General features: G+C 40.5%; 3 protein-coding genes across 5 annotated transcripts in view; 1 reads left to right on the top strand and 2 right to left on the bottom strand.

Annotated features, from left to right (window-relative positions):
- Positions 1-7,122, bottom strand: part of LOC145913480 (uncharacterized) — a 31,245-nt gene extending 24,123 nt beyond the window's left edge. For all 3 annotated transcript variants that reach the window (XM_083001154.1, XM_083001155.1, XM_083001153.1), the window contains exon 1: positions 6,830-7,122. In XM_083001154.1, coding sequence (XP_082857280.1) covers positions 6,830-6,974 — 145 coding nt within the window. In that variant the 5' untranslated portion in view covers positions 6,975-7,122. The remainder of the gene's footprint in view (positions 1-6,829) is intronic.
- Positions 7,123-9,904: 2,782 nt separating this feature from the next.
- Positions 9,905-19,244, top strand: LOC145913160 (outer dynein arm-docking complex subunit 2-like). Its single transcript, XM_083000718.1, has 19 exons — positions 9,905-10,082; positions 10,370-10,485; positions 10,656-10,813; positions 10,991-11,079; positions 11,359-11,465; positions 11,713-11,819; positions 12,337-12,473; positions 12,809-12,925; positions 13,303-13,444; positions 13,996-14,152; positions 15,038-15,332; positions 15,694-15,903; positions 16,151-16,372; positions 16,713-16,823; positions 16,941-17,095; positions 17,423-17,665; positions 17,840-18,143; positions 18,488-18,709; positions 19,035-19,244. The coding sequence occupies exons 1-19, from the start codon at positions 9,972-9,974 to the stop codon at positions 19,146-19,148; spliced, it is 3,117 nt and encodes a 1,038-aa protein (XP_082856844.1). The 5' UTR covers positions 9,905-9,971; the 3' UTR covers positions 19,149-19,244.
- Positions 19,245-20,251: 1,007 nt separating this feature from the next.
- On the bottom strand, positions 20,252-26,569 carry LOC145914232 (uncharacterized). Its single transcript, XM_083002028.1, has 5 exons — positions 26,459-26,569; positions 25,744-26,076; positions 23,756-23,935; positions 23,175-23,210; positions 20,252-20,682 (listed from the first exon to the last, which is right to left on the bottom strand). The coding sequence occupies exons 2-5, from the start codon at positions 26,068-26,070 to the stop codon at positions 20,539-20,541; spliced, it is 687 nt and encodes a 228-aa protein (XP_082858154.1). The 5' UTR covers positions 26,071-26,076; positions 26,459-26,569; the 3' UTR covers positions 20,252-20,538.
- Between the last annotated feature and the right edge of the window lie 1,407 nt (positions 26,570-27,976).

Consider the following 27,976-nt stretch of genomic DNA (forward strand, 5'->3'; position numbering starts at 1 on the left):
AATCCCGTCAAACCGCGCTAATCACGCCGCCGTTAGCCAAGTTTCGGCGACAAAGAAAGGTTTGATTAACGATTAACAGACTCTGAGCGATTTGTTGTGTGTTATGACACGGGCGGGCCACGGCGCTTAAAATTCAATTAATATCGTAAAACGCCAGGGCGAGGGACTTATTATCGGGCAAGATACACACACGACACGTCAGAGAGGGTTGCACGAGGTTCACGTTCGGTTTGCGGGACAACTAATTGGGGATTTGTAGGAAATCGGTTTTGTCCTTGTTCGCCTGACAGCGACAGATAAGGTCGCGGTTTAAGGATTGCGGGATATTGTGGCACAAAAGTGAATTAGTCGGATAAATAGCGTGCGAAAATGTGATAATCCGTCATTTAATTGGATGAGAAGATGAAAATAAACCCGGACATGACAGTGTGGGTCAATATATACAAGTTAGCGTTTGTTTAAGCGGAACACAAGATTACGGATCACTTTCTACAGAGCTTTTGTTTTTATGAAAACACTGTAAAGGCAACCATTGGAAAGCTATAAAGGCTCGTTGGGTCTTTTAATCTAGTCCGCTAGAGATTTGGAGCTATAGTATAAATTAATTTCGCATAAACGCACTGTTTAGACCACCAGTTTGATGTAATTTTTGGTAATTTCTGGCCCATACAGACGGCACGGTAAAATATTTCCACGTCACACGTTATTATAAGTGGACATTAAGCCCAATGACATAAATTGGAACATCTACTTCTTTCTGGTGAATGCTAACCACTGTCTGGACAGCTCTCTTTAAGCAAAACAACAACAGCACAAACAGGCGAACTAGAGTCGAATTTATCCCAACAAGAGCCAGAGTCGATAGAACCGACCCCAAAATAGCCGAAAAACCTAAAACTTTCTGTCAAAATCCCGAAAGACAAATCGTCGGAGAGTGCAATTATTTGCCGAAAAACAACACAGCCGTCAATTAAGGCATTGGTAGTTCTCGGGTGTCCATTGTAAAACCACACTCTGGCTAAAACCTTGAGCCTTACTCTGTTGGCATTGCTGAAGGGCCAGGGGGGAAAAATTTAAGCCCGGGGTCCTTATGACCCACGCCCTGGCCCACCCGGTGACGAACACGGTGTTACGACCCCCCTAGTTGGAATACGTGGGAAAAATTGGACCCCAAACCGAACCCCATTTGTACTTGTCAATCATACTGTGGGATTTAAGTTGTTTTGTCTGAAAACTGTTGTTCTTGTGTTTTTCGCGGTTTGGTCGACGGCAAGTACAGATGGTATAAGGCGTAGAGGACAATGGTTTTCAACAAACCAACCCATGATTACCTTTCCAGCTGCAAAGTGACGACAAATTAGGTCCGTAAATCATAAAAACGAGAGATTTCGAGGCGGCAAAATTGCCTTCAAATGTAAACTCCACGTTCAATCTAGGTAAACGTTTACCATACAACGTAACAAACACATTAAGTATACACTGGACGAAAAACGAGTTCCATAACCAGTCAGATGCAAAGTTTGTTGAAGCATTGGCTGAAGTCAGCACTTGTACTTTGCAACTCACTTTTACGATGTATTTTACCCAAAACACAAACCCGCAAAATATAGCGGGGATAACTACCAACAATTACGGTAAATTTCCATCTCTAGGATTGTCGGCGTCTTCAGCTTCAGTGAGTTCTACACACACAGAGAGAAGGTTGCGTGCCCCGGGTAATCTATCATAGGCTGTGATCGCAGGTGCATGAGAGAGCAAGAGAACAAGAAAATCCAGTGTGTATTAACAGCTGGTTTGATGGTGTATCATATAACTCGAACCTGAGCAACATCACAGGCGGAGATTTGTTCGTAAGATCGGATGAGAACAACGTAAATACCCGGCACGCCAAAATGAAACGACTTAGGTAATTATACAAGGGGGGTAGATTATATTTTGTTGTAAAGGAAGGGGATTTGAGGACGTGTGCAAAGCCACAAGTATTTGGTAAAGCGGATTACAACCCCTTGGGATCTGTTGCAGAAACACGGAAGCCGAAAACACCACTCGAAATCTTGCTAACGCGACCCTTCCACGCAAAACGTAAGGAGAATGAATATGGAACCTTCGCTTGTGAAAGTTTTAATTGCCTCAAAACTCACCAGCTCATCTGGCAAAATAATTTAACTTGGTCGGAGTTTCGGTCGGTATGCAATCGACGTTCATGTCCGATAGCGCAAGCAACAAATTGTTATATTTGCTCTGTAAAATATTGCGGAAAGTTGGTGGCGAAACTTTCTCATCGAAGTTAAATGCAGTTTGTTTTTCTGCCACCGAAGATTTAACAATAGTCGAGGTTTGCATTCCAAGGGACCGATGCATCTTAAAGCCTTTTATTGCAACCTTTCAACAGTTGTGGCGAAAATAAACTCCAACGAACGCAAGGAATTCAGGGCATCTATTTTCGGGGCCTCGTTAAGAAATTGCAACAAAACCAACAAGGGAGCAGATGTCTTGTCAACCTGGGTCCATTCCACCGGTCATCAACCCCTCTTTGCTTGCATTATTATCTTAACTGAGCGCGGTCGGTTTACAACGTTGCGCCGTCGATAATAGGCCGCCTATTGATAAGCGAGGCCGGGGGAAGGGAACACGATCTTTATCGCAACTAAAGGCTGGGACCCTTGAAACGTAACAAAGGCGTGACGACATAATGAGCGCGAGAGATGGGAGAAGGTGGGTGCGATGAACTCCACAAGTGGGGTTGCGGGTTCTGGCGGCAGAGGGGCGGATTTTGAGTTGGGTCTTGGCCCCAGGGGTGAAGGGGGATAGGAAAGGGGGAGCGTCAAAAAGCTCTTGTCGAACCGTTTCGCTTATGATGAAGTAAACAGACGGATAAGCTTGCTGGGATGAAACGAAGGTTCAGGGACCACATACTCGACATGCAAACATAATCTTAGCGTAACGGGAGAGGGCCAATGCTGAGGCAACGAGGCGGCCACAAGGACGGTAATTAGGCCCCATTTCGGGCCCATAAGTCGTCCGGTTTTAAACGAGGGTTTTGTGCCGTGTGGAATACTCACATGGGTTCCAGAGAGAGGAGTTTTAAGTTTACTGAAAACAACAAACCTGTCATCTCTTACAGATTGCCTCACAACTTGGGTTTGTGGCATTGCGTGAATATTGTAATAGGTCTTCCATGTTACAAGCACAACTATTTTAATGGTTTAATTTGTAGAGATTGTGAAAAAATTCTAACTATTGCTGAAGGTTTATAAAATTCGATTGTTATTGAAATAAGAAACTTCTTTCTCCATAAACAGCGAATATCGCACAAGAAGCTTCAAGATTCAAGTTTTGAAAAGTTCATCCCCATGGAATAATATTGCATCCAAATATTGCGCAATCCACTGCGCCAGACTAATATACAAAACCATGCAATGCGCTCTGCTGATGACGTAACATCCCTAAACCTTTCCCTGGAGTATCTGTAATCGGTCGATTACTTAAAAGAAGATCGGGAACAGCTTGAAGAGAGAGCGGAAACTATGTAAGGATTGCCTGGTGATCGGGGGCCACTCAAGGGCCCTTAATCCATGGAAAGCGGGCTTGCATCCTATGATTGACCGGACTACAAGGCAATTATGTTGTCCTGGGGCCGGTTTAAGACCACTCAACCAATAGATACGGAGCAGTGGAGCCTCAATAATCCCGAGCGGTGCAGTGAGGCGTGTCCATAAATCGCTGGTCAATTTCTTATGAAAAGTAGCCGCAACTTCCAGCGGAAATGTTTAATACTATAATGTTGTGGAATTCTGGCGTCTAACGGTAAAGGCATTTTGGACACTTTGATGACAGGACAGAAACAGTAGGTAATTTTGTGTTTGCTTCGAAATCGTCTTTTTTCTGCACGAAAAATCCTCCTCAATGCATTTTTACTTCCAAAATCTTTGGATGCAGGAACGCAATGCTGAATAAAACCACGGAATTTATAGTTAAAATTAACCAGGCAAACAAAGCAAAGTACGTGCGTTGCAAACGTTCAACAACCACGTAAACCACAATATCTAACGACTCCCGAGAACGGTTGCAACCCACAAAGATAAAGTTGCACAACAAAAATTCTCGCCACGCGCGTCAAGCGACGACATTCGATAGGAAAAAGCGCTTTTGTTTTAGTTTCGCGTTGACCTTGAGTCTCGGGGTCTGTGGTCCAAGCCAAGAAGCGACGGCCGTGGGTCGAGGTAAAGCAGTAAACTCTATGTAAGACGTTGTACCAAGGCACAGAGGAATGCACACGGAGGCATTTGACACCTAACCGGGTGCAGACAGCATTTCCTGCTCTGGCTGCTAGAAAACAAGTCGAAAGTCTAGGAAAACTGAATGTCACTTTGTATGGTTCACAATCAACCGCTGTTTTTGGAAGAAAATATGTTTGACACAAATGACATCAACGCAACCCGAGACAAAAGGAAATTGAAGGAGGTTTGTCGGCGACCCTAGCTCTTCACGCTTAATAGTTGGTTCTTGCAACTTCTCATGTGTAAAACAAAGGAATTGTCTCTTTATCGTAAGACAAGAGGACACAACACCAGATTTATTGGAACATATTTTCTCCATTCTATTTATCGATGCGCCGAAAAATATAACCGCAAAATCGCCATACCAATTTCAGCGACAAAAAACAAATATACACGAGTTGAAAAGTTGGAAACAATTGAAGCGAGTCTAAAAGGTTTGACCTTGTCTTGTTCCGCAAATTTAAAACACTTTCTTTTAGGAAATTTCCACTGTGCCCCGCTCTTGAGATTAGATCGGTTATTGGGGCTTGGTGAACTTCAATTAGCTGCTATAGTTACGTGTTGAAAGCGGTCCCCAGTCATAAGTCATCAGTGGTACTTCGTTGACCCCCAACGACCTCTGCCGTTTCTCGAGTACCAGGGTTGCGAATTTTACTCAGTAAAAACGGTGCGGCGCGAGTTGCACAAAGCAGCGACTCTGGGTCTCCATAAGCACCGTGTCGCGCTTTTAAAACTGTCACTGTTTGCTTTTCGGGGGCCCAGGGAAAGTGCCCAGGCCCAGGACGCCCGGGGTGGCATTTCGTTCCTGACCTTCGGGGGTCAAGTTGTACTACAAAAATATGCGCTCGGACACGGGCTCTTAGACCTGCCTCGGCGTCTGGGGCGTCTGGAGCCGTCGTCCATATTTGTACTTGCAGAGTATACACGCCCTGTCGTTCCCAGAGAGATGAATTACCGCATTTACTAAACCCAGTCCAGAGTACCGAGAATTATGGCAACCACCGCTTTAACCCACAAACACCCTCCGACCCCGCAACGTTAGAAACAAGGGGATATTCAGAGAGAGGGAAAACTAATTTGTCCGGTGCTCCTAAATCAATCACAGCCAGTGCCGGTGGGAACGCATCGAGCACCTGCAGGTTCGGATTGCCTACATACTAAAGCCTCTACCCCGATTCTTATCGTTGTTTGTGGCGTCAGAGCTTGTAAATCTTATTACTGTCAACTAACTGCATTCAGCAGTGGTTCGGTTGACTTTGTAACGGCGAGTTGCTTTTTGTGGGTCATGCGGGCTTAACAGAGCGTATAAGTTGTTTTGGCAAATACTAATGTGCCCCTCGAAGTGGTTGCTGCAGACTTAGCAATGATACATTACTTCCAAATTGGGTAAAACACGCCTTGGGGTGAATCATTGCGAAGAGGAGTTCACAGCTGAGGAAAATTAAAGTTTTTTCGTCAACGAAACAAACTTCAACCCGTAGTTATTTGCAACGCTCCTGACATTTTCACTACTTATTTCTAAGATTTTAGAGTTGGTCATCACTTCACCAAACGAAATATATAAAGCTTGGCGCTTAGGTAATTGGGCCCTTGATATCACGATTGCGATACGGAAAACAAAATGGCAAAAGTCATTCTAAAGACACAAAAATAATTTGCCAACAAACAGTAGTTACCGAAGACTTAACACTCAAGATATGTAGTGCAGTTTCAGAGTTCCCTACAACACAACCCAGTCCACAACAAAAAGATTTTGAGGCGTCCCCGGCGTCATACAACTTAAAAATGTCACGAAAGTGGTTTGAATTCTCGATGAAAACTGAAAACACTCTCGTTGGAACTTAAAAAAGCAAACGCTTAAGTTGCGATAACACAACAGCACAGATGAGACGAACTACAAGGGCCGACATAGGCTTAACATACGAAACAGGGTCAGTGAGGCTCCAGCCAAGCTCGACCAACAGTTTAGGGTATAAACAAGGGTTTGGCGCCAGTTCGATAACCGCATAAGAGCTTCTGTCTCGGTTTCACTGGCTTGCTTACATGGAAAAGAACGATCCTTATCATCTGCTTGTCTGCTACTTAATATATCTGTATACATGTGTACCACGCTGTTCGTCGTTTGGACACAGGTTTTTAGAAGAGAAGCTAAAGTTATTTTGGTGACTTCAAGTCGCTAAAGAATGTTTAAGTCACTCTAAGTTAAATTTGTGAGAACTGGAATCTGAATATACTGCGTGAAAATAACTGTACCTCCCACTGGTAAAATATGGCAAAACCTTGCCCACACTTAATTGTCATCCCAACTTTTTACGCTCTGCCAAGTTAAACCTAACCTAACTTTAAGTCAGGCCTTAAGCACAGTTAATGCAAACAGCCATGAAAACAGGCAAAAATGAAAACTTGTGCATCGGGCTGTCGTTATTTGCTCGAAGAAACCATTAAACATTGCATGGGTTTGCCACATCCGTTGAAACGTCACCGTTTCCAGACTTCAGACGGACGCCGCTGGCGGTTTGGACAAATAAAACAACACTCGAAACACTTACCTTTGTTGTCATGTGGCAAGTCTCCCTTCATGCCCGCAATCAACGTTAGAAAGATGCAAAGGATCTCAAAACTAGCGAAGGAATTCCGCCGTAAAACAAACACTCGTTTCCCGCCGTGATCGCTCGCCACACCCGATCTGCACATAGTTGATTACTTTGGTTGTCGACCCTTTCTCGGTTGAGCAGACTGATTGACGCGGGAGACAAGGCGCCGAGTTTCTCCGCGCTAAAGAAACTAAATATTATCTTCGGCGATACAGCGCGGCTTGATCTGCAAAACATAAGCACTCTGTTTGAGATAGATGTTTGTTCTGTCGGCGGACCCTCTCGCGACTTAAGCCAAGCCTACATTTCGCTCTTTATCGATCCAGCGCCGTCGAAACGAGGCCTGAAAATTTATGCCTTGTTTACAATTCAATTCCGCAGATTTGTAACGAGTTCTGCGGTCGCGGTTTGACAAATGTTTCTATTAAAAAAAAAGCTGATCGCTCAAACCTTAAACGCATAGGCGGCTGAGACGCCACAACACTACTAAGGTGTCCAAATTCACACGCCAGATCAAATCGAACCAAAACCCTTCTTTGCGGGCCGCGGCAGTCGCGCGCGCCACTTGAAGAGAAACCGGCGCTTTTCGCAGCAAGCGTTGCATCGCGTAAAGCAGCGGTAGGCATTGTTCGCCAACAATAACCAGCATTATCTTAATTGCCAGGTTTACTTGTTTTCTAAGAGCGCAAAGGAAGCTGAATTGAATGGAAAGGTGACAATGGGTTTTTACTGTCTCAAAGTTGCAACATTTTGCCACTTTTACCACTGGTTTTGAGCGGAGACATGCAGGGATTAAATTACCGAACCAAAATCTCCGTCTGGCGCCGACTTGGGTTTTAAATCGAAAACGTCGCGTTCCACAAAACGCTTTCGAGCAACGTTTTACAAGGAACGGTCCAGTGGTGCAGCAAATCTGTATGTGGTTGTGATAAAATCTACCTTCTTTTATAGATTGTTTTCTGCTTGGGCTGTCATGTAACAAGCTCACAAAGGAAAGTAAATTTGTGATATTGTGTTCATAGTAAATCAAATAAAAACTTCAGAAATTCCCAAGTGAAATTGAACATATTCTGTCATCGGGTCAACAATTTACGCGTATTGTATATTACAGACTCTCGAATCTTGATGTTGGTATTATTAATATTAGTAAATGCAAGGTTTTCAAACTAAATCCTAGCACACCAAGGATTGGCAAAACAATTACACAGTTTTCCTTATGCTTTTGTAATTGTGTAAACTGATGATGCCGTTTTAGGCGAAATATATTTTTCTCTAAATAAATCGATCTGAGCTGTCTGAAGATCGCTGTGTTTGGATTTTAATACGTAATTGTGTAGTTTAGAAATAATTCTGAATCCGGTAAGTATTAACAACAGTAAGTCAAAAGAAACAAAATTGCTTAAAGACCAATTTAAGGTAATGGTAAAGCAATATTTGGACAGATGACTATCCCACCATTGTGACGACACAAAGAACTAAACGTTCATTTACCATGTTTTCCTTTATACGTCAATGGTTTTGGTCATTCCATTTTTTTGAATATGCCGCATCGCCTTCTTATATCCACGGACAGGAAAGCAGTCCAGAGTTGCTCTTTATTGCCACCAATGGTCAACATAAGCAGTGGGTTATTGCAGCTTTGTAATTTGGGCTGCGGTTTGCTGCTGAATTGCTGCTGTCAACTCATACTTACACTTTTCCACTTGTTTATTTATTCTGTGTGGTCAAGTTTAGTAAGCGTAAGCTTACAAATATAAGCATATGCGTCATATGCGTCATCACCAAATGTAACACGCAATCATTAACACAAACAACACTTACCAACAGTAAGGACCTCATTCCAGCATTTGCCCTCGGAAGTTTGGTGTTTGAGGCGGAAACAGAATATTGGCAGCTACACAGTATAAATTCATACTTTTAGGAAAATACTAATACACCAGGACACAGTCAGGTCGGCATACTTCATCGACATAAGCATGCATAACATACAATTCTGCGCGAATGTTATAATTCGGTATGTAGTATTTAAATTTTAATATACAACCAAAAATAACGTTTGGTTGCTTTGTTAAGACCTGACCGTCAACATTCGCACAGATATCTATACAGACTTATGTGTGCATAGGGAATGCCCACCTGGCAGTGAGGTGGTTCCTCAGCATTTACCACAATTCTGACAAAATCCAGACATTTCATGAACACCAATGATGCGAAACGGCACTTGTTTTTTTCTCGGGATTTCTTCAGTGATTAGTTTCTAGTTGCCTTGAGACCACGTTTGCAAAAATTGTCCGCCAAACAACTGGAATTTTTTATAAAGGCGCGAAATCACCGCAGCCGCAGGCAGTGTGTGTCCCAATCAGCTCGTATATTGCCTTGTGCATTAATGCTGCCCTGCAAAACAGGTTGCAGCGTTGCTTGGTTGCATTTTACCAATGTACAGGCTTAATTTGAGGTTTTTGTGTTCTTGTACCATTATTTCTTTGTTCATACGGAACTTTTATTCAAATACAAACAAACCTAATCCGATAAACCTTCTTGGCCTTTAACGCATTTCAATGTTGGCCTAATTGTTCATACCCAAAGATGAAACAACATAAAATAACTTTTTAGTGGATTAAAGCAAAGCGGTGAAATGGCCCAATGTGTTTCTTAATATTTTTTATTCAGTATACTTTGGTCTTGAATTTATCCAGTCTTCAGCATTGTTACGTTACGAAATGTAAACCAGGCAGACGCAGGAATGCCTCATTTTGCAACAAATGGTGTTCGTTCTACGAAAGCAAGTTTCAGTGAATATAATTAATAGATACGAGAAAAGAAAGTCGGATAAAGCTACGCATTTTTGTTTTATCCGAAAAGTAAGACCCTGTTGCATCTTTACCAACATTTTGACAAGTTTGATTTGTATATTTGTTCAAATGATTTACAAAAATAAATCAAAAATTTTGTCCAATTTTATAATATTTCTATGCCGTGTTTACCGGGTACCATATAGGTTGTCATGGCGATTGTGCGGTAACTCCACTGAAGAACTTGCAACTTAGTTGTGTGTCGGCGACTTATTATCAAGAAACTTTGCGTTTATATTATCAGCATGGGTGCTGCGTTGTCGCGTGCAGCACAATGGACGTCTGTTCCAGGCAGCGGGAAGGGGAAATTGGAACTTTCTCCAATGAATGAAAAGCTATTGAACGATATAACTCAGGTGAGACCGTTACGTGAGCAATAAAAGCCAAATTTGGCAATTATCGTTGGCGTTGTTGTACTTATCTAGTTAACTAATGTGTTACGATGTCAATCGGGATATATAGTAGGCTATATTTTGAAGAGAAATACGTATTTTTTAACTAAGTCTATAAATATGCATAATCTTGTGGATATTACTGCATCTTTTGTTTCTTTGTAACTTTAGTTTTTATGGAGTTAAGTAAAAGATCTTCACCTTATTTTTTAAATTTTGTTTTACTTAACATCAAAGGTATCTGTTTTCAGTTTGTTGAAAGCTTCTCTGGCAAGCATCCAGAGGAAGGTAAACTTATTTTCAAAGAAGCGTTGTCATGGGAGACTTCTCTGACCTCGGCAGCATTTTCATCTGGGTTTGACATTGGGTAAGCTTCTGCATAAAGTAAAATCTCTTCCTTCTTAAAATCTTGTTGTTTTATTTATTTCACCACCAAATGCAGCTTGTAAGGTTTGATAAATAGAATATTAGGCCATATGCTAAGCCAGTGAATCTAAAAATACCCGATCAATATGTGACACATGGAAACTCTTGTAGTTCAACACAAGTGACATCTCAAGACAAGGATGAAAGTGGTGCACCTTTATCCGAGCTATCAAGTGGAATTCTAAAAATTCGCAACATGGATCAAGCATCATCTGTTTTGAAACTAGCCAAAGAAAAACGCATTGTTGAAGCCAGGATGTGTTTAGAGGGTAAGTTTGTGGGCATTTAACACTTGTATACTGTATTGTACTAAGGAACTAATATACCAGGGAATAATGAAATACACATATAGCTGCAACAGTGTTCAATTACAACAAATCACTCCATAAACAAATGAAAATACCTTTTTTAACACCTTTCAAGCATTCCCAATGTTTCACTTTTAGCCAATCGAGATCCACTGGTAAAGATTCTCGGTCCAGCATACGCTACTGTGGAAACTGAAGATTCAACAATAATAAGGATGGTTGAAAAGGTATTGTCTTTTATTGCCATGTTCAGTTCGTTTGTGCTTTATTTAATTTTCATTTAATTTCCATGAGGAATATATCCTATATTAAAAATCAATTTTAAATAATTAAAAAAGCTCATATTAAATAAACCCAATTCTAATGTAATATCATTTTAAACCTTTTCATGCTGTGATGAATTTTTTCACATAGTCTAGTTAAAAAGTGGTCACTATCTTAAAAGCATCAGAAACTTTCTATTAAATAAACCTAATCCAAATGTGATATTTTTTAAAACTTTTTAGAGCAAAACTGACGAGAGTCGGGAAGCTGCAGTCCAACTTAACTTCTATCTTATCATGCAACAGTTCGATAAAAGACTTTTGGATTCTTGCATGCAGGAAATATCAAAGTAAGTTGGTTTAAATTTATAGTTTAAGTACAAAGTGTTAAACTACATGTGTTGCAACACTCAACAATCTGTTGTAATTGGCAATAAGTTGGACAAAATATGTCAAAAAACCTAGAAATAAATTTCCACCCCTCATTTTACGCAACTGGTTTTGTGTAAATAAAAACATGTACATGTACAGGAGTAGTACAGTTAAAATCTCAATACAACCTTTATTAGTTTATTTAGTGAAAACCTTGTTTCATAGGCAAGTGCGTCTGAATCCTGCAGCCATAAATGCTGAAGTTGAATTGTTGAAATCATTCTCTGGTGATGGACCTAACACTGCTTTGAAAGAAATTGACTTTACTTCACGTAAGATATTTATATTTATGCATTTTAAAACATCCCTAACCACACCAGCAGTGTCGTTACATACATATGATTGAGGAGACTGTACATAGGTTTAGAAACTATAAAAGCCAAAGAGTTGACCACAACATGCATTCAGGTATATCAGCTAATGTCTTTTATGCCATCTTACAAGAAGGGCCGGCAACCAGGGGCTCTGGATGTGTTTTTTATCTACTGTTTGGCTCCAGAAAGATGTAAAGCTTAGTTAGTTAAAAAATGCAAATAAATAATCATCAGTAGCTTTTAATGCTATAAGTTTCAACGTGGTACTGAAAAGGGTGACATTTATTTTGGTTCTTCCACTTAAAAGCAGCATAATAATCCCTGTCAACTTCCATTTGGCAGCTCTGAATATGTTTAATTTTACTGCAAACAGGTTTTAACTGACTTATTGTATGCTGAAGGTTGCCAACCTCTGTCATAGAACCTTGAACAATGCTTCTCCAATGTAAATAAAACAACACTTTGCTTATTTCAGAGGATGTTTTCTCTAATGCATGCCGTGCGTTACCATGGCGACAGGTGCATGGGGACATTTGTTATGTGCTCGTGAAACCACACGATGGCGACCGGTTCTGTGTCACCGCCAGTACATATGGCTGTTACATTAATGGGGTAAGTGCATATTGCAATCAATGTTTCTATTTGCTCAATTCCTTTATTTGTAAAATGCCAGTCATAGGCTTTTACCAAACCATCGGTTTAGGGCATTTTTCACTAAGAAAAGACTGTATTTTGTAGAAATCTGTTTTTTGTGTAGCGTTGTCCCATTTTTTTATGTGGTCTGTTTAAAGTGAGGTAAAAGTGTGTGAATTATTTTTACATGAATACTTCACACATAACCTATATTTTACTTTGAATCATCACAAGTCTTTATTGCTTTTCAACCAATTTAAAAGCTTAAGACAAAATACTTGACCTTGGAACAAATCATTTCAACTTGTTTAAAGGGTTTTGAAGAGGAGACTCAACAAGTTAAGTTTGAGAAGTGCAGTTCAGTGTACAAGGATCTTGTATCACTTCTTAGTGAGAAGTCAAACAAGTTTTTAGACAACATTGCCAAGATGGTAAACTATAAGATGTTTCGATAACTTACCAATAAGCATGTGCTTATGTATGATTTTTGTGACACATAGCATGACAGCACTAGCATATTTAACTACCAATAAGTTTGCATACTCAACTACCAATAAGTTTCCTGGTCCAATCAGCTTAATGAAAGACTTGTGATTATGTTACATTCATTTCATTCCCAAAGGGATAAAGAATATTGTGGACAAATATGTAAACATGTTTTTGGAAATCTATTTTACAAAATAACAATATTTGAAATATCAAAGTTGGATCTGATGAATTGAAATAGGCATCTTATTAGTTACTACATCTGTAGATAAATCCATATTGTCCCTGGGAAAATGTCCAACACTTTGCTACTCTATTTCAGGAGTTTTCAGCCCAAGAGGATTTGGCAAGAGAGGTTGAGAAGGAAGCCACGATAATCTCAGATCAATCGGCAGAGAATGAGAAGGAAGAAGTGGCACCAACTGAGAAACAAAACAAAACTTTGAAAGACGGATCAAAGAAAGGTATGTTTCTTGCTGCGCAAAGAGGGCACCACAACATGGACAATTAGAAATTTTCTTGGGCCAAATGTTAATGGGTGTAAAAAGTGGTCGCACACAAAAATTCAGGAAAGCGTTCTATCTGGAAAGTATGGGACCAATATCAGTAGGGACGCCAAATGGTAAATTCTAGAAAAGAGCTCATACCCCCTGTAAGCCAACACTTGGCGTAAGCAAATAAAAGTTTGTGATTTGAAACGTCACCTCACCAAAACGACTAGGCAGGTTTGACGGCAATTTTTTGATAAAACTTGCCAAAAATAATTGGGAATTGGAAAACCCAAACTTACTCATAAATAAAACATTTATGTGGAAGATGTGTGTCTTGAAAACCTTTAAAGGAAAAAAATTTGTGAATTGATTAAGTTTTCACCGTTTGTATCTGTGAATTGAAAATACTTTAATCTTGCCACTTAGGCCTACAATTTTGAAATGTTTCCGTTGATGTAGTAACATTAGAAAAACACTTTTTTGGGGTATTCGAAAACGTTTTTAAAGATCACCACGTGTTTTAGGAAAAGGCGGAAAGGACAAGAAACGCTCCATGCAACCTTCCCTGAAATGGAAAAGTTTGGAAGAAAGCCACAAAACGGAGAAAAGTATGCAAGAAAAACCCAAGAAAAAACAGCCAACTGCTGCCCAGGTAGCGGCACGGAGGCCCTCCTACTTTAGGTAAACTACTACATAAATATTGAATAAAAATTCTGCGTTCCATCTTCAGTTGTTGAGGCTTAGTTGCACAAATATTCGAGTATGATTAAGAACAGGTTTTAAATAGTTTTTAATGTAATTTTCAATGTAAATGCACTCCCAGAAACCCCACAAGTTTAGGTTGTGTTACGATACCACAGTGTATTATCCGGCAGGGTCTGGGTATTGGAAATTGCTCAATATCCGGCCGGGTCCGGGTTCCCGGATCCGGCGCAACACATCACTAGTTACGACAACCAGTTTGTCAAGTTAGTTGAAATACGGCCATGCTTAAACATTTGAATTCTCACTGAAATATTTTGTCATAATGGCGTTTATGATGTCACAAGTAAATGTTTTTGTGATGGTAGTTTAGTTTAAAGTGAAGTTTTAGTGAGAAAGTTGAAACAGGTTTTTGTGCAGATTAAGTAAAAAATGTCAGATGTCGGCAATTACGATTTTGACGATGCTGAAATCAGGAAAAGTCTTGCTTACCTCAAGCAACTGTAAGTTATTGTTGAGTCTAGATAATTAGAAATTACAGATCATTTAGTAACTGCTCCAAATAGTCGATACTTAACAGTCCAAAATACAACCTACGGCCTAAAACAGCTTTCCAGAACGAAGCCAAAATCTGCAAAGTTTACGCATTTGTCAATTGGCAACGACTGATAGCCAGTATTGTTAAAAATATAATTTATAATCAAAAAGCAGATTTTTATCATGAAAATCTACACCTGCAATCTATATGTGTGTAACAAACGCACCGAAATCAATGTTCAATTTGTTGATAATTTCGCAGCAAAAGTTTTTTAGTTGGTTTTAAAAACTTGGTCGCTTTCACTTGTATTTTGCACCGTTTTACAGCCGCAAAACTCCTCTTGATGAAGAGGACATGAGTGAGAGTTCGGACGAATCAGACGAAGAAGAAGAAATCCAAGATCGACGACAGGATGCAGGATCAGATCTTCCATCGGAATACTGGCAGATCCAGAAGTTGGTAAAATATCTGAAGGGAGGAAATCAGACTGCCACCATCATTGCTCTCTGCTCCATGAGGGATTTCAATCTGGCACAGGAGACTTGTCAGTTGGCTATCAGGGATGTTGGAGGTCTGGAAGTCCTCATCAATCTTCTTGACACGGATGAGAATAAGTGCAAGGTATGCACAGGAAGTTCCATTGCCCAAAACTGCAACTGATTTGTTTAGTAGGAGATCAAACTATTACTTTAAACTTAACTTTTGTGTGCCTGAAAGTAGTTTTCATAAGTGTGTGCTTATCTATTCTTGCTGCCAGGCATAGTAAATTAATAAGAATTGTTCGTCTGGCACTTAAGTTGCGAAAGTGTTTATTGTAACCAACGTTTCGTCCACCATCCGGCGAGACATCCTTGTTATGTAGCAACCTGTGTGTTTACATGTTGTGTGTTCCGTTCAAGTTGACTTCATATCCATTGTAAGTTAAGAAAATTAGGTTTAATTTTGCAACACCTTTTCACCCAGTTTTGCTCACATATTATAGATCGGATCATTGAAAATCTTGAAGGAAATTAGTCGTAACATCCAAATTCGCCGCGCTATAGCCGATCTTGGGGGGTTGCAGACCATGGTCCGCATCCTTCAGTCTCACAACAAGGAGTTGAAGTGCCTTGCAGCTGAAACAATCGCCAACGTAGCCAAATTCCGTCGTGCAAGGCGAACTGTGAGACAACATGGTGGAATTAAGAAACTTGTGAGTAAATTTCGATAAACTTGTGTGAATTGTGCAGCAGTAATAACTCGGAAATAACTGCTTCTACAAATTAAACTCACGTAGACTGTTGTAACGCACCCGTTGCTGTTGTAACTGTTATCTATTACACCAAATACAGAACAAAAGTCTTTTCATATTATACCTCTTGTTAATACGACCAAAAGTTAAAATATTTTCTGCCAAAAGCAATTTACCTGTTAAGTGACCACCAAACACCAATTACTAGGTGGCGTTGCTTGACTGTGCGGACACGTCGTCAGAGAGCGCTAAAGATGTGCAGGTTGCCAGATCGGGCGCCTTGGCTTTATGGAGTTGCAGCAAATCCACGAAGAACAAGCACGCGATACGCAAGGCGGGCGCCATCCCCATGCTGGCTAAACTTCTAAAGTGTGCTTATGAGGAGATGCTGATTCCTGTTGTTGGAACTTTGCAGGAATGCGCCTCCGAGGTCAGTAAATAGCGATCGATGGAAGTGTTTATACGAAAAACGCCTTGGTGTTGTTCTATAATCAGCAAAACATTTCATTGTGTTTTCGTTGCTTAGCATCTGTCGTGTTACTTTTGCATTCGCTTTCGCTTTCGATCAATTTAACATCCACTTTAAACGCTGCATGCCAATGTATAAACAAGGGCATAGAGTGCCCAGGGTTGCGGGTTCAAACCCCACAGCGGTGCGAGATTTGATGAGGTGAAATTCACTGGGACATAATTACCACACCATGCAGTGCTACCTGTCGCAATCTACTACTTTTACGCAAGATTAAAACACAAACTTCTTTGCTTCACAGCCGACCTACCGACTTGCAATCCGTACAGAAGGAATGATTGAAGATCTTGTTACGAACTTACGCAGCTCCAATAGCGAACTGCAGATGCATTGCGCTGCAGCTATATTCAAGGTGGACTTACAGTACCTTTCTCAACCCCTGTAGACGAAACTAACAGTGCATTTATGTCTAATTGTTACGTACGCCACTTGAAACATGTGTTTAACAAGCTTGTATGTTGTATTTTAGTGTGCTGAGGATGGCGAAACGAGAGATTTGGTTCGACAATACGGCGGCCTGGATCCGCTAGTGTCGCTGTTGCCTCAGTCAGATAACAAAGAACTGCTTGCGGCAGCCACTGGGGCAATATGGAAATGTGCCATCAGCCCACAGAATGTGGAAAGGTATGTGTTTTGTCGTTCATGTTAGTTTTGCAAAGCACGTTGTATTTGGTGGACAGCAGCGTTGGCCAAAGTAGGTTCCACAATATATGAAAGGTTCCATGAGCTACGTACTACCTAGTTTTTGGAATAATTTGGTAAAAAATGGCAACGACACCTTTGGGTGAAAATCCACACATATTTGTTTTGTTTTTCGTTTCGGTTTCCGATCAACTTAAATAACATTCCAGACCAAAATAGTTTTGGAAACACTGGGTGCAAATAATTAAAAGCGTTTACACAGTATAGTTTAGATGTGTAAGATAAATTATCAATATTTTTGTACTACAGGTTCCAGCAACTGAAGGCAATAGAACAGTTAGTCGCATTGTTGAATGACCAACCAGAGGAAGTACTGGTAAATGTGGTTGGTGCGCTTGGCGAGTGCGCTCAAGAACCAGCGAATCGTCTGGTTATCCGGAAAGCTGGTGGAATCCCATCCTTAGTACATCTGCTAACTGGAACCAACCAAGCTTTGCTTGTTAACGTCACAAAGGCAGTCGGCGCATGCGCAACGGAGCCTGACAACATGGCGTAAGTAAATTGTTTTTCAAGAAACTATTGCGCGTAATTCTGGTACGAAATGTGTTTGGAATATTGTAAACAACTTATTTATAAATATACGTTTCCTTGGTGCAAACCGTCTATATAATTTGTTTAATTTCGTGGTAATTTAGGAGCGTTTTGAACTTTCACTTATTTGAACAGAATTATCGACAAACTGGATGGGGTTCGACTTCTCTGGTCACTCTTGAAGAACCAGAACCCTGAAGTCCAGGCGTCGGCGGCGTGGGCAGTCTGTCCTTGCATCGAGAACGCGAAAGACGCGGGAGAGATGGTCAGGTCGTTCGTGGGGGGCCTGGAGTTAATCGTTTCTCTTCTAAAGTCGGACAACCTTGAAGTTCTGGCGAGCGTGTGCGCCGCTATCGCCAACATTGCCAAGGACGAAGAGAACTTGGCTGTGATTACGGATCATGGAGTTGTTCCTATGCTGGCCAAGCTGGCAACAACGGTGGGTGAAAAGGAACTTAACATTTGTGTTAATTCAATCGTCATCGTGCAGTAAATTATAAACGATTTGGGAAGAAGGAATCGGGCATTTTCCCTTAAAGTAAAAGAAGAAATATAATAGAGCAAAATGAAGATCGATGTATGCGATTCTGTTTTGCATTGGTTTAATTAACCACAGTTTATTTTTGGTTGACAATTATCGATTTGTCACGCCATAATGATAACGTTTATCTCGTTGTATCGTCATAACAAACACGAAAACCTTAATCCAACTTTCCTCTGAAAACGCCTTTATTTCCCCCAGGCTCTTTAAATTATATAATATAATGCATTGTTACGTCACAGCCCAACGACAAACTACGACGTCACCTAGCGGAGGCAATTGCTCGATGCTGCACGTGGGGGAATAACCGCGTTTCATTCGGCCGCGAGGGCGCTGTGGCGCCTCTAGTGGGCTACCTCAAGTCGAATGACCCCCAGGTTCACAGGTCAACCGCGCAGGCGCTCTACCAGCTGTCACGTGATCCCGATAATTGCATCACAATGCACGAGAATGGCGTCGTCAAGGTGAGAGATTTGAAACAACCAAACTGACAGTTTCAAGCAGTAATTATTCATCATGCACGAAGCTCTTTGATGTCCATTTATACATACAGGAATTAGCCTGTAATTAACTTAGTGGTGACCGACCTGTCTTTACCCGTCGACTTTCCTGAATTGCTAAAAGCGACAGACGATCTGCTTTATACGAGAAAAGAAGAAATGTCAAGTTCACCTAATTGCACCATCTGTCTTATGCGCGTGTTTTATAACCATTGCGCTATTTTCGAGCCCTGCTTGAGTTGCACCTCATTTCGCACCCTGTGCTTAACCGCACATTTTTTTCCATCAGATGTTATTGAACATGGTGGGATCTTCAGATAACGCGTTGCAAGAAGCAGCAGCTGGGTGCATTGGAAATATCAGACGCCTCGCACTGGCAAACGAGAAGGCACGATACACTTAATGACGTCATCATGTGACGTCACCACGTTGTACACTCCAGTATTTGTCATATCTGTGTTGTTTTTATGCGTGTAGAAATTACAAGTACCACCCTTTACGCATGAGTGAGCACAGCCACGTGGTCAAACTTGGTTAAAGTGACTAAAAGTTGCCAACATTAAAATTAAATAAAAAAACGCCTCACGTCAGGTACCAAACCTACGCCTATAACCGCCGTATAGTTTGAAGGAATCGCATAGTGGTCCAGGAGCATGTTTAATCCGGTTATAACGATACAGGGTCGCAATTTATCATGTTGAGAAGTAATCTGTTGCTGCAAACTGACGTTTAAATTGATGTAAGCTCTTGCAAACAACCATTTTGGACTGTAATTCCTTATGACCTATTTTTATTCAGACACTAATTGGCAGAATGATCTGTTACCACAATTCACCAATTGTTTTTCTATTGATTCACAAGCATTGGTAAAATGTTGGTCCGAAAATAATGCTTAAGTACTTGTTGTTTCGGATATAAATAGTTGGCAAATTTCTCTGGCTGTCACGGCATACCTAAGCTGGAGACCTGGTACGTTAGTCGGGTATTTTTTGTTTGTTGTCGGTCAACTCGCCGAAAACTGTTCCAAGAAAATGATCGGCCGGTCGACATACAAGGTTTAAAGGCCAAGCGTGAGATGAACAAATTTCGTACGTTTTTTGCCTTTATTTTGTTATAAAATCGAAATGGTGCATGAGACGGCCAAAGTAAAACAACGCACTTTCACAAAAAGCACGAGGAAAGTCGGACGCTTTATTTTCCCGACACAAAAACGTGAAACATTTTGATTTAGCCGACTCACTTTTATCACAGTATTACAATAGGGAAACGTAACATTACTTATTTGCAATTTCAAAATGTATACGTTGGCATGGCAACGTATAGGCGACTTAACATTTTAATGTTCAAGAACGCACAGAAACTGACTGTGTAGATAATAGGTGTTGCAAGCTTGCAGTTTGACTGTAAACCGACAAAATGGCGCTGCAGGCATTGAAGCAACACTCTTGCAGCCAGACGATGCCGCCTCGTTGACACTAGTATTATTAAATTTAACAAACTTTTAAAGGACAAATTTTTGTCACACATCCCACATTTTGGCTGCAAAGTGAAATAAATTGGTCACAAATATTTGATTGAGTTTGACAAAAAAAAACTGGCGCAGACGCAAGCGAAAATACCTTTTTGAGGCAATATTTCCTGCATTCCTAAGTGTCCACAAACAAATTAATGACGTAGCCATGGCAACCTGGTATTTTGAAGAACGCACTGGAAGAACGCGCGTGACACATTGACACAGTGACCAGGGGTACAATAAATATCGTTTCGCTTAACTTTCCCGCCAAGCACCGACGTCATCTCACTTTCAGAGCAAAATGATCCCGTAGTGACGTAGGTGTGACGTCTTCGCACAAATTCACGACGGAGCGATCCAAATTGGACAGGAGGGAAGTCACGTGATCGGCCATGTTGAGGGCCGGGCGGTTTCTTTGAAGGTCCTGGGAAATGTTTTTGCAAATGTTAATGCCGCAGCTTTCAAGACGTAATTCGCGCCGCTGGATAATTTATTTATTCTAAAAATGTTGTAACGCAATTTCCTGTGCTACCGCCGAGTGGGATACAACGATGGGATTAAAGTTATTCAAGACAATTTTGGACGTGACGATTTGCACGATTTTCGCCTCTTAATTGTTTCGATTAGCTTCCAAGATACAGTCATAAAAACCAAGGCAATATCGCAACAACTAACCAAAGTTTTACTTTCAGCTTATACAGCAGCTCAAAGTTCAGTAATTGTAAATCTATGAAGCGCAACATGCGAATCGTTTGAAATAACATATATCGTCACATGCAGTTTTGAAATGATCACATGGCTTAACCCAGATGTCATTGCCCTGTGAGCAAACGACAACCTTTCCGTCAGTTGCTTTATTTTTAACCCATGCAGACGTGACAACAGCACGGCACAAAACCCCCTAATTGCAGACTCTGACGAGTCACCTGACCGGTTGTCACGGAAACGACAAAATATTTATCAACTTTTGCGCTATTTCTGACCTTCTGAATTGGCAAAGAAATATTTTGTAAGACCTTTTCCGGCGTAATTACGGCTCTGCCAAAGCACGAGGCCTGCAATTTGTGACAGTTTTCTCGTCGCTTGTATAGTTCAACTTAAATGTTAAGTGGATCGAAAGCGATGGTGACGGTGTTATGTGCAAACCTGGAAATGATTGAGATGTTGGGACTTTATTTTTATATCTTTGTAAGTGTACCTTCGAGAAAATGGTTCCTCTTAAAAGAAAACTTGGGAAACAACATTATTCTAACGCCGCACTCGTTAACAAGATAGAAAAGAACGGGACGCCACTGGCACAACGTGACCAACAGTGATTCATGCGTATTTTCTGTTTTGTTTTCAGCGCCGTTACCGCACTTTATTTTGTGACGCCATTTGCAGCATCTGATCAAGCCCGTTCGAACGAAATGTTTATAAGTCAGTCTGTCCAAAACAGTCCGCCAACAATTGTTAAAAATCGTAAAGAAAACAAACAAGAAACAGCGCAAAATATTAAATCTAGGGATTCTGTTCCGCGAAACTTTTTGGGCCGAAGTGCAAAACAACGTAGACCGCGCCGAGTCCTGTAACTCGATCTACACGTGTGAGTCGTCAGGTTTATTTTTGTAGCATCTTTTCATCCCCACGGTGATGTACCGAAACACTTTGTTGAATCGGTGTCCAAAGAAAGTACGTTTTGATGGTGACCTTGACTTGACATTGTGGATATTACGTTATATTTTGGCGGTAATAAAATAGAGAAGATGAACACTGACGTCATTGCGTTTCCACCCAATTTACAATCGGCTAAGCTATTTTTGCGCACTAGTCATCCACTTTTCTACTTACTTTCAGTGAATCTACTTAAACCTTGAACTGTTGTATTATTTTAAAGTAATTCCGAATTCTATAATCGAATGCTTTGTTCATGCAGAATTCGCCGAAAATATCTTTAAGTGGTTGCTGTTTGAGAATGACACCATCGCCATTTCCGCGTGACGTATATAACAAGGACAAAGTGTTTTATTACGTGTGTTTTAAACAACGTAATCTTCGAGGAAATTGTGTCAAACCCAACCCTGTCTTGTAATTTCAATGTAAAACCTTACAAGTTGTATTTTTCTTTACCCGGAGTCCAATCTTAATTCGGGTCATCATGGTGGTGACATTAACACGCTAAATATATGTGCAAATTTGCGGTTTGCCAACTTTGATTTCAAATTCTACAACAGCCAATCATAAGATTAAACGGTAATTACGTCCAGTCCAAAGTTCGCGCCTGTAACACATTTAAAACCTCTTTTCTGAACAGACAAGTTTGGGGACCTGAAAACCCCATCACCAACAAACTATTTCATCCGCATCCATGTTTTTTTACCGAAATATGGACAACATTATGGGAAATTATGTTTTCTGGGTTAAAAAGGGTGGAAATCGTTGCAACTATGAGTCGGAAATGGGATGTGATTCCCAGAATTTTTCGGACGAGACTTTAAGTTTAGTCGACGCTGATTAACGCAATGTTAAAAGACCAAAAAAAACGGTCGAATCTATTTATGCAGGTCCGACGGTAGCGCTTGTGGCACATTCAAAAAAACGCTTTTCTGCGAGCCTAAAAAATTTGGGGACCTATAACGCCATCACCAATAGCCTTCGTCCGAAGCCAAGTTTCATGCAAATATTTCTAACAAATTAACAGTTTTTCCGGCCCAGACTTTGGGTTTAACCGACGTTAATCAACGCAGCGTAAAAAGTCCAAATTAAGCCGCAGGCATGAAAATCCACTCATGGCATCGAAACCTCTTAAAACATCAATTCCCACGCTTATTTAGCGGGAGTTTATGTTGGTTTTGGAATTGGAAAATGGTACATGTTTTCCATTGAGGAATTTTTAGATATTTCGTGAGTAGTTTACGCAACCGAGGTGATATTTACCTCAACACGCTGGGAATTCCTGGAATAGTTCGGTCTCTGAAACACAAAAAAATTTCTGATAATTTTTTTCATAAATCTTAAAAACGAAAAGATCCTACGTTTCGTAACGTTGCAAAAATTAATGTTTCCCAAAATGCCTCCAAATCGTTGCGATTTGTGGAAAACTTGGATCGGAAAGTACCTATGTAGTCGCTAAACATAATAGTACGACCTGTGCAGGTAAGTTACAGCTGACGTGGCCCCCATGAGTTCGAGACGTTTACCAGCATTATGATGAACAGCATTCTAGCTTTGGCTTTTCTATTTAAACTGCTTAACTCCAGATAATTTGCACCCAATTGTAAAAGATTTATTCGATAATAAACAAACAAAAAGGAGTGCATATGCATAAATTATATTGAGAAGGCATCCATTGCCTTTTCAGGGACCCCATGAAACCGTTATTTCACGAAGTTTGTAATTAACGTGCGTGGTCAATATATCAGAGGGAAGCATAGAAAGGAATTTATTCATAAAATAAGAGGGGGGGACAAAACGTTTGAGAATCCATAACCTGAGTTAATTATATCACTCAGACTCACCTGAGTTTTGAGTAAATCGACCAACTCTGCTTGCAGCTTCCGGACTTTGAGTACAAGAGGTCGGAGATCTCTTGGGGAAACCGACTGACGATAACGGCGCGAATAAACGCGGAGAAATTTCTCGAAACTCGGAAGAAAAGAAACAATGGCGTCCACCGACAGTTCGGGATCACCTCCCTGCTATAAACAGACTGGTTTAAATTTTGTTTTGACAAAATAACTTCCTTGTAAAATGCGCAATAGTAGCCATGCACTGACGGCTGCTTAAATCAAAACTTCCCAAGCTGGTATCTCGCACCGAAATTCATGGTTCGCAAAGATTCAATGTTAAACAAATTACAACTGTTTTTTTCATTATTTTATAAAGTACATTTAAAAGAACTGTTCAAGGATGGCACTGTACTTACAAAGTACGTTTTTTAATTGTTTGCTTTGACATATTTAACGGTTGCTCTTAACAGTTAAATAAACCATTAAATACTGTTTGAATGTACTTAGTTAACTACCAATATAACATAAAAGTGCAACATTTTACTATTAGTAATACGCCCCTCCTGGGAATTTTTTAGTCGTTTAATTACAATTTACTGTTGAAATAAAGTATCTGATTATCTCTCTATACACGAAGCGATGGCGAAAACTTTTGTTAAATGCGGCTAAAAACGTTTGTATTGCAATTTGATAGAAATATATTTATATATTTGAAAAACCTCCAGTGGACTTTAATACTTTATACAGACAAACAAGACAAGCTTTGTCAGCTGACAATTGCATTTACTCCGCCTATGCAACATTAGATTTGGAAACAGAGTTAAACCTTGAAGTGGGAACATAGTAAAAGTTTCGTGTGGTCATTTTCCTGACCATGTCCAGATTTAACGCATGCTTGTCTGAAGTCAACTTTTCCTTAAAAGACGACTCGAAACCACAGTTAGGGGTAAAATATCGTCATTGACGTCATTCGGTAAGCAAACGAAACGTTGAAATTGGAGCCCCTTTGCCTAAAGCACGGCTGGGTGTCAAACTTTAAGGGCTGTTGGCCTTATTTACCAACCTAAAAAAGCGACATTAAACATAATTGGTGCCAAGTCATAAGGTTACGATATGACATCGTAATAACCTTTACTATTTAGTAACTAAAAATTTGTAAATGTCTGTTGGTAATGCAAGAGCAAGTCTAACATGACGCTGCTGGCCAAACCTTTTCTCCAAACAAACCAAAAAATAATTTTCCAACCATAAAAACCGCGCAACAAAATTTTATGCCTCGTGGAATTTGCGTAATTTCCCGAAAATATGCTGCTTGTTCCGTTACAGGTCGAACAAGTTTCAGTATGAGTTACGACGTGTACTTCTATCGTATTTCACGAAATTACGGCGGAATAATTACTGGGTCACTTTTTTTATGACCTAATAATAATTTAAATAACATGACTTTCATTGCAAAAACATTAAACTAATAAATGTAACATGTTGGCTTCCAAAATCATATGTCCAATTCTTAGCAATACATGTTGGTATACCACTGTGGGGCTGCAATCCTGTTGGATGCGTTTAGTTCTTAGCACGCTTTTAAACACAACACATGCGTTGTGCATTAATTGATCATTTTAAATTGTGTACGTTTTTTCTTCAACAGATGAACAGTACAATTTTGTGACCCATCTTTTATAAGTATAAAAAATATGGCTGCCTGTCGCCAAGAGCCGACCAACATATTTATCATACAATCAAGGCGTGGCATTTACAGATGGCTTGCGGCAAATGATCGACACCGATAATTTTGTCGTGGTATTGTTTCACGAGCAAGAATACTTTTCTCCCCACTATAAGTACGTGCGAAAATACATCATTTCAATACCGGACTAACAGTTTTAACCCAAGAAATTGCCCAACACTGTGGGAACATTTACAGCCACTCACAATAACTTACCATTTGTATGCAGCTCACAAAATTCATATTATTGGCACAATACCTTAAAACTTACCGTAACTTTCGTGTGCTTTGGTCCACTCAAATTGATCCCGTTATTAATCCATATCTCATGACTAAAAGGTCTGGAATTGCGCAACATTATTGTCTTTATCGCCGCGATGTCCCGTCTTGTTCTCTTGCACAAAGCACCGGCGTTCGACGACGAAACACTCCGTCTTGTCCTCAAAGCCATCCACGCGGTAGATCCCTCAAGGTCAAACTGAAGGTCACTTACGACGTGAGCTGACGTCAGAGCGTTAATGAAGAGCGCGAACAACAGAGCTGATGTGATTGGTCGAGCTTGTTTTTCTCTCAGTGACGTAACAAAAGGTATGCGCATCGTTTTCTGTGAAATCGAGGTTCAATTGAGGATATTTCGTGACTCAATTCTTTTAGCGTTATACTTGTTTACATTTAAATCTTAATGGGTTTCAGTCTGTAACAGCGTTCTTATATATAAACATTTCCTAATTTCTGTTCCTGTTTCAGTCTTTATTGCCATGAATTAAATCATCAGTTCAAGTTTCTTTAGCCCCAAGCATTTATAACTTGTCGTTTTTTGTTATTCATTTATCTCTTTATGGTTCTGTCTCGGCTTCTCTGGTATGGTTTTCATCCAGCACGTGTGCCAAAGTCCCGCTTGCAATCCTTATATAGTACGCCAGAAACCGCAGGTTCAATTCCCAGAAACATAAACATCAGTCAAGTACAAAATTGCAAATACTCACAAATCGTCAAATTGAATTAAATTCTCGCCGCACATTTTCCTTTTGTGTCGCTATTTCCCTCCGGTCGCCACTTGAAGAGAGAAACAAGCTTTTATCGCAGCCCAGTTTGAGCTGCACACCCTGAAATGGCTGAAACACTTTGCCGGTTTTTTACCGTCCTCTGATCGGTTTGCCCTTGGGGCAATAATTCATACGGACGTCTCCACCACCGCGCTGCCTTCGACGTAAACTTTTGTGCAGCGGTCAGTCGCCCAAGATTCTTTCTTCGTGGTCGCGTAACCGCGTTTCACGCGCGCCGTTTTGCAATTTCCACCTTCCGAAAATGCCCCGGTCGTGATAAGCCAAACCAAATTGCATTAACGGGCCCATGATGCGGTAGCGGGAAAGGCTCCAGGCAGGTTTACGACCTCAACTGCGGGCAAGGGTGTGCAAGGACCTCTCTATATATACCGTGACACACCCGGCGTCATCTTGTGCCTTAATAATCCGCGGGCTAAGGTAACAATTTCCATAAAGAAACGCTTAATTTTGTTAAAACTTAAGCTTAAGCCGATACTTGATGATTAAACTTAGTTTCACCTCTTGGGTTTGGCGCATGTATTGCAAGGACAACATAGTTTAGCTTTGTTCACAACTTTCCTATTGCTTGTTTTCAGATGTAGATTTTAAATTTTTATCATTTTTGCTGCATTTGGTTGCATGTGGTTTGTCATATGAATCTGACGTTTCCAGTGCAAGGTTCAACCCCGACTGTGAAGAAAGTGTCGAGTGGGTAAACGAGAAATTAATCTGTTTTAGTAACAGAACTATGTCATTGGTTTTTTTCTTGCCACAATTGTCGTTCGAAACCTTTGACATTGCCTTAAAAAATTAATTTTATGTTGTGTAATAATTTACTAAATCTGTTTCGCCACAAAGACAACAGACAATGAAGCCAATACATTGTGTGAATGAAAAGAGCTTCACATGCCAGTTAATTGCCACACAATAACTTACACCAATCACGCTTCATATATTCAAGTTATAAGTAAGCCAGCCTTAATTACGAATAATTCTTCCTTTTCAATTTAAAATATTTTGGCGTCGATTGCGTTCGCGCCGTCGATATTTGCCGCAGGGCCCGCGTGTTCCCTTGTATCAGTCGTAAGCAAAACTGTGGTCGCGTTGCACGTTGCATGAGTACGTCAAAACCAAGCTTGACTACGAGGTTATATGCGGGGTACATCACAAAGAGCTTTTAATTTTCCAGCCAGTTTAATTCTAAACACGCCCCAGAAGCCCTAATTGTTTGGGCGAAACCAACTTGTTCGTTAGATTAGAGCTTCCAAAACTGGGTACCGCGAACCTGCCGGTGGTCGCTCGACGAATTTCATGGGTGGAGTTCCCCAATGCCGGTCACACAAAACACAACGTTTAATTTCTAGATGTCAAAAATATAAATACAAGGGCTTTTCTCTAGGATTCGAAAACAGTTTACCTTAAACTGCATGTTTTGCCCACAAGAATTTCTGTCAATCT

Source organism: Ascidia mentula, chromosome 9 (assembly GCF_947561715.1).
Source record: "Ascidia mentula chromosome 9, kaAscMent1.1, whole genome shotgun sequence".
Lineage (NCBI taxonomy): Eukaryota > Metazoa > Chordata > Ascidiacea > Phlebobranchia > Ascidiidae > Ascidia > Ascidia mentula.

Bases quoted from the DNA above. Each gene is read 5' to 3' on its own strand.
- LOC145913160 (XM_083000718.1), top strand. From the start codon at position 9,972: ATGGGTGCTGCGTTGTCGCGTGCAGCACAATGGACGTCTGTTCCAGGC. The intron at 10,814-10,990 runs GTAAGTTTGTGG...TTTCACTTTTAG, and splicing joins AGCCAGGATGTGTTTAGAGG to CCAATCGAGATCCACTGGTA. The intron at 13,445-13,995 runs GTATGTTTCTTG...CACGTGTTTTAG, and splicing joins GAAAGACGGATCAAAGAAAG to GAAAAGGCGGAAAGGACAAG.
- LOC145914232 (XM_083002028.1), bottom strand. From the start codon at position 26,070: ATGCGCATACCTTTTGTTACGTCACTGAGAGAAAAACAAGCTCGACCA. The intron at 23,936-25,743 runs GTAAGTTTTAAG...GTCTGTTTATAG, and splicing joins CAAAGCACACGAAAGTTACG to CAGGGAGGTGATCCCGAACT. The intron at 23,211-23,755 runs GTGAGTCTGAGT...TTTGTGTTTCAG, and splicing joins TCGATTTACTCAAAACTCAG to AGACCGAACTATTCCAGGAA.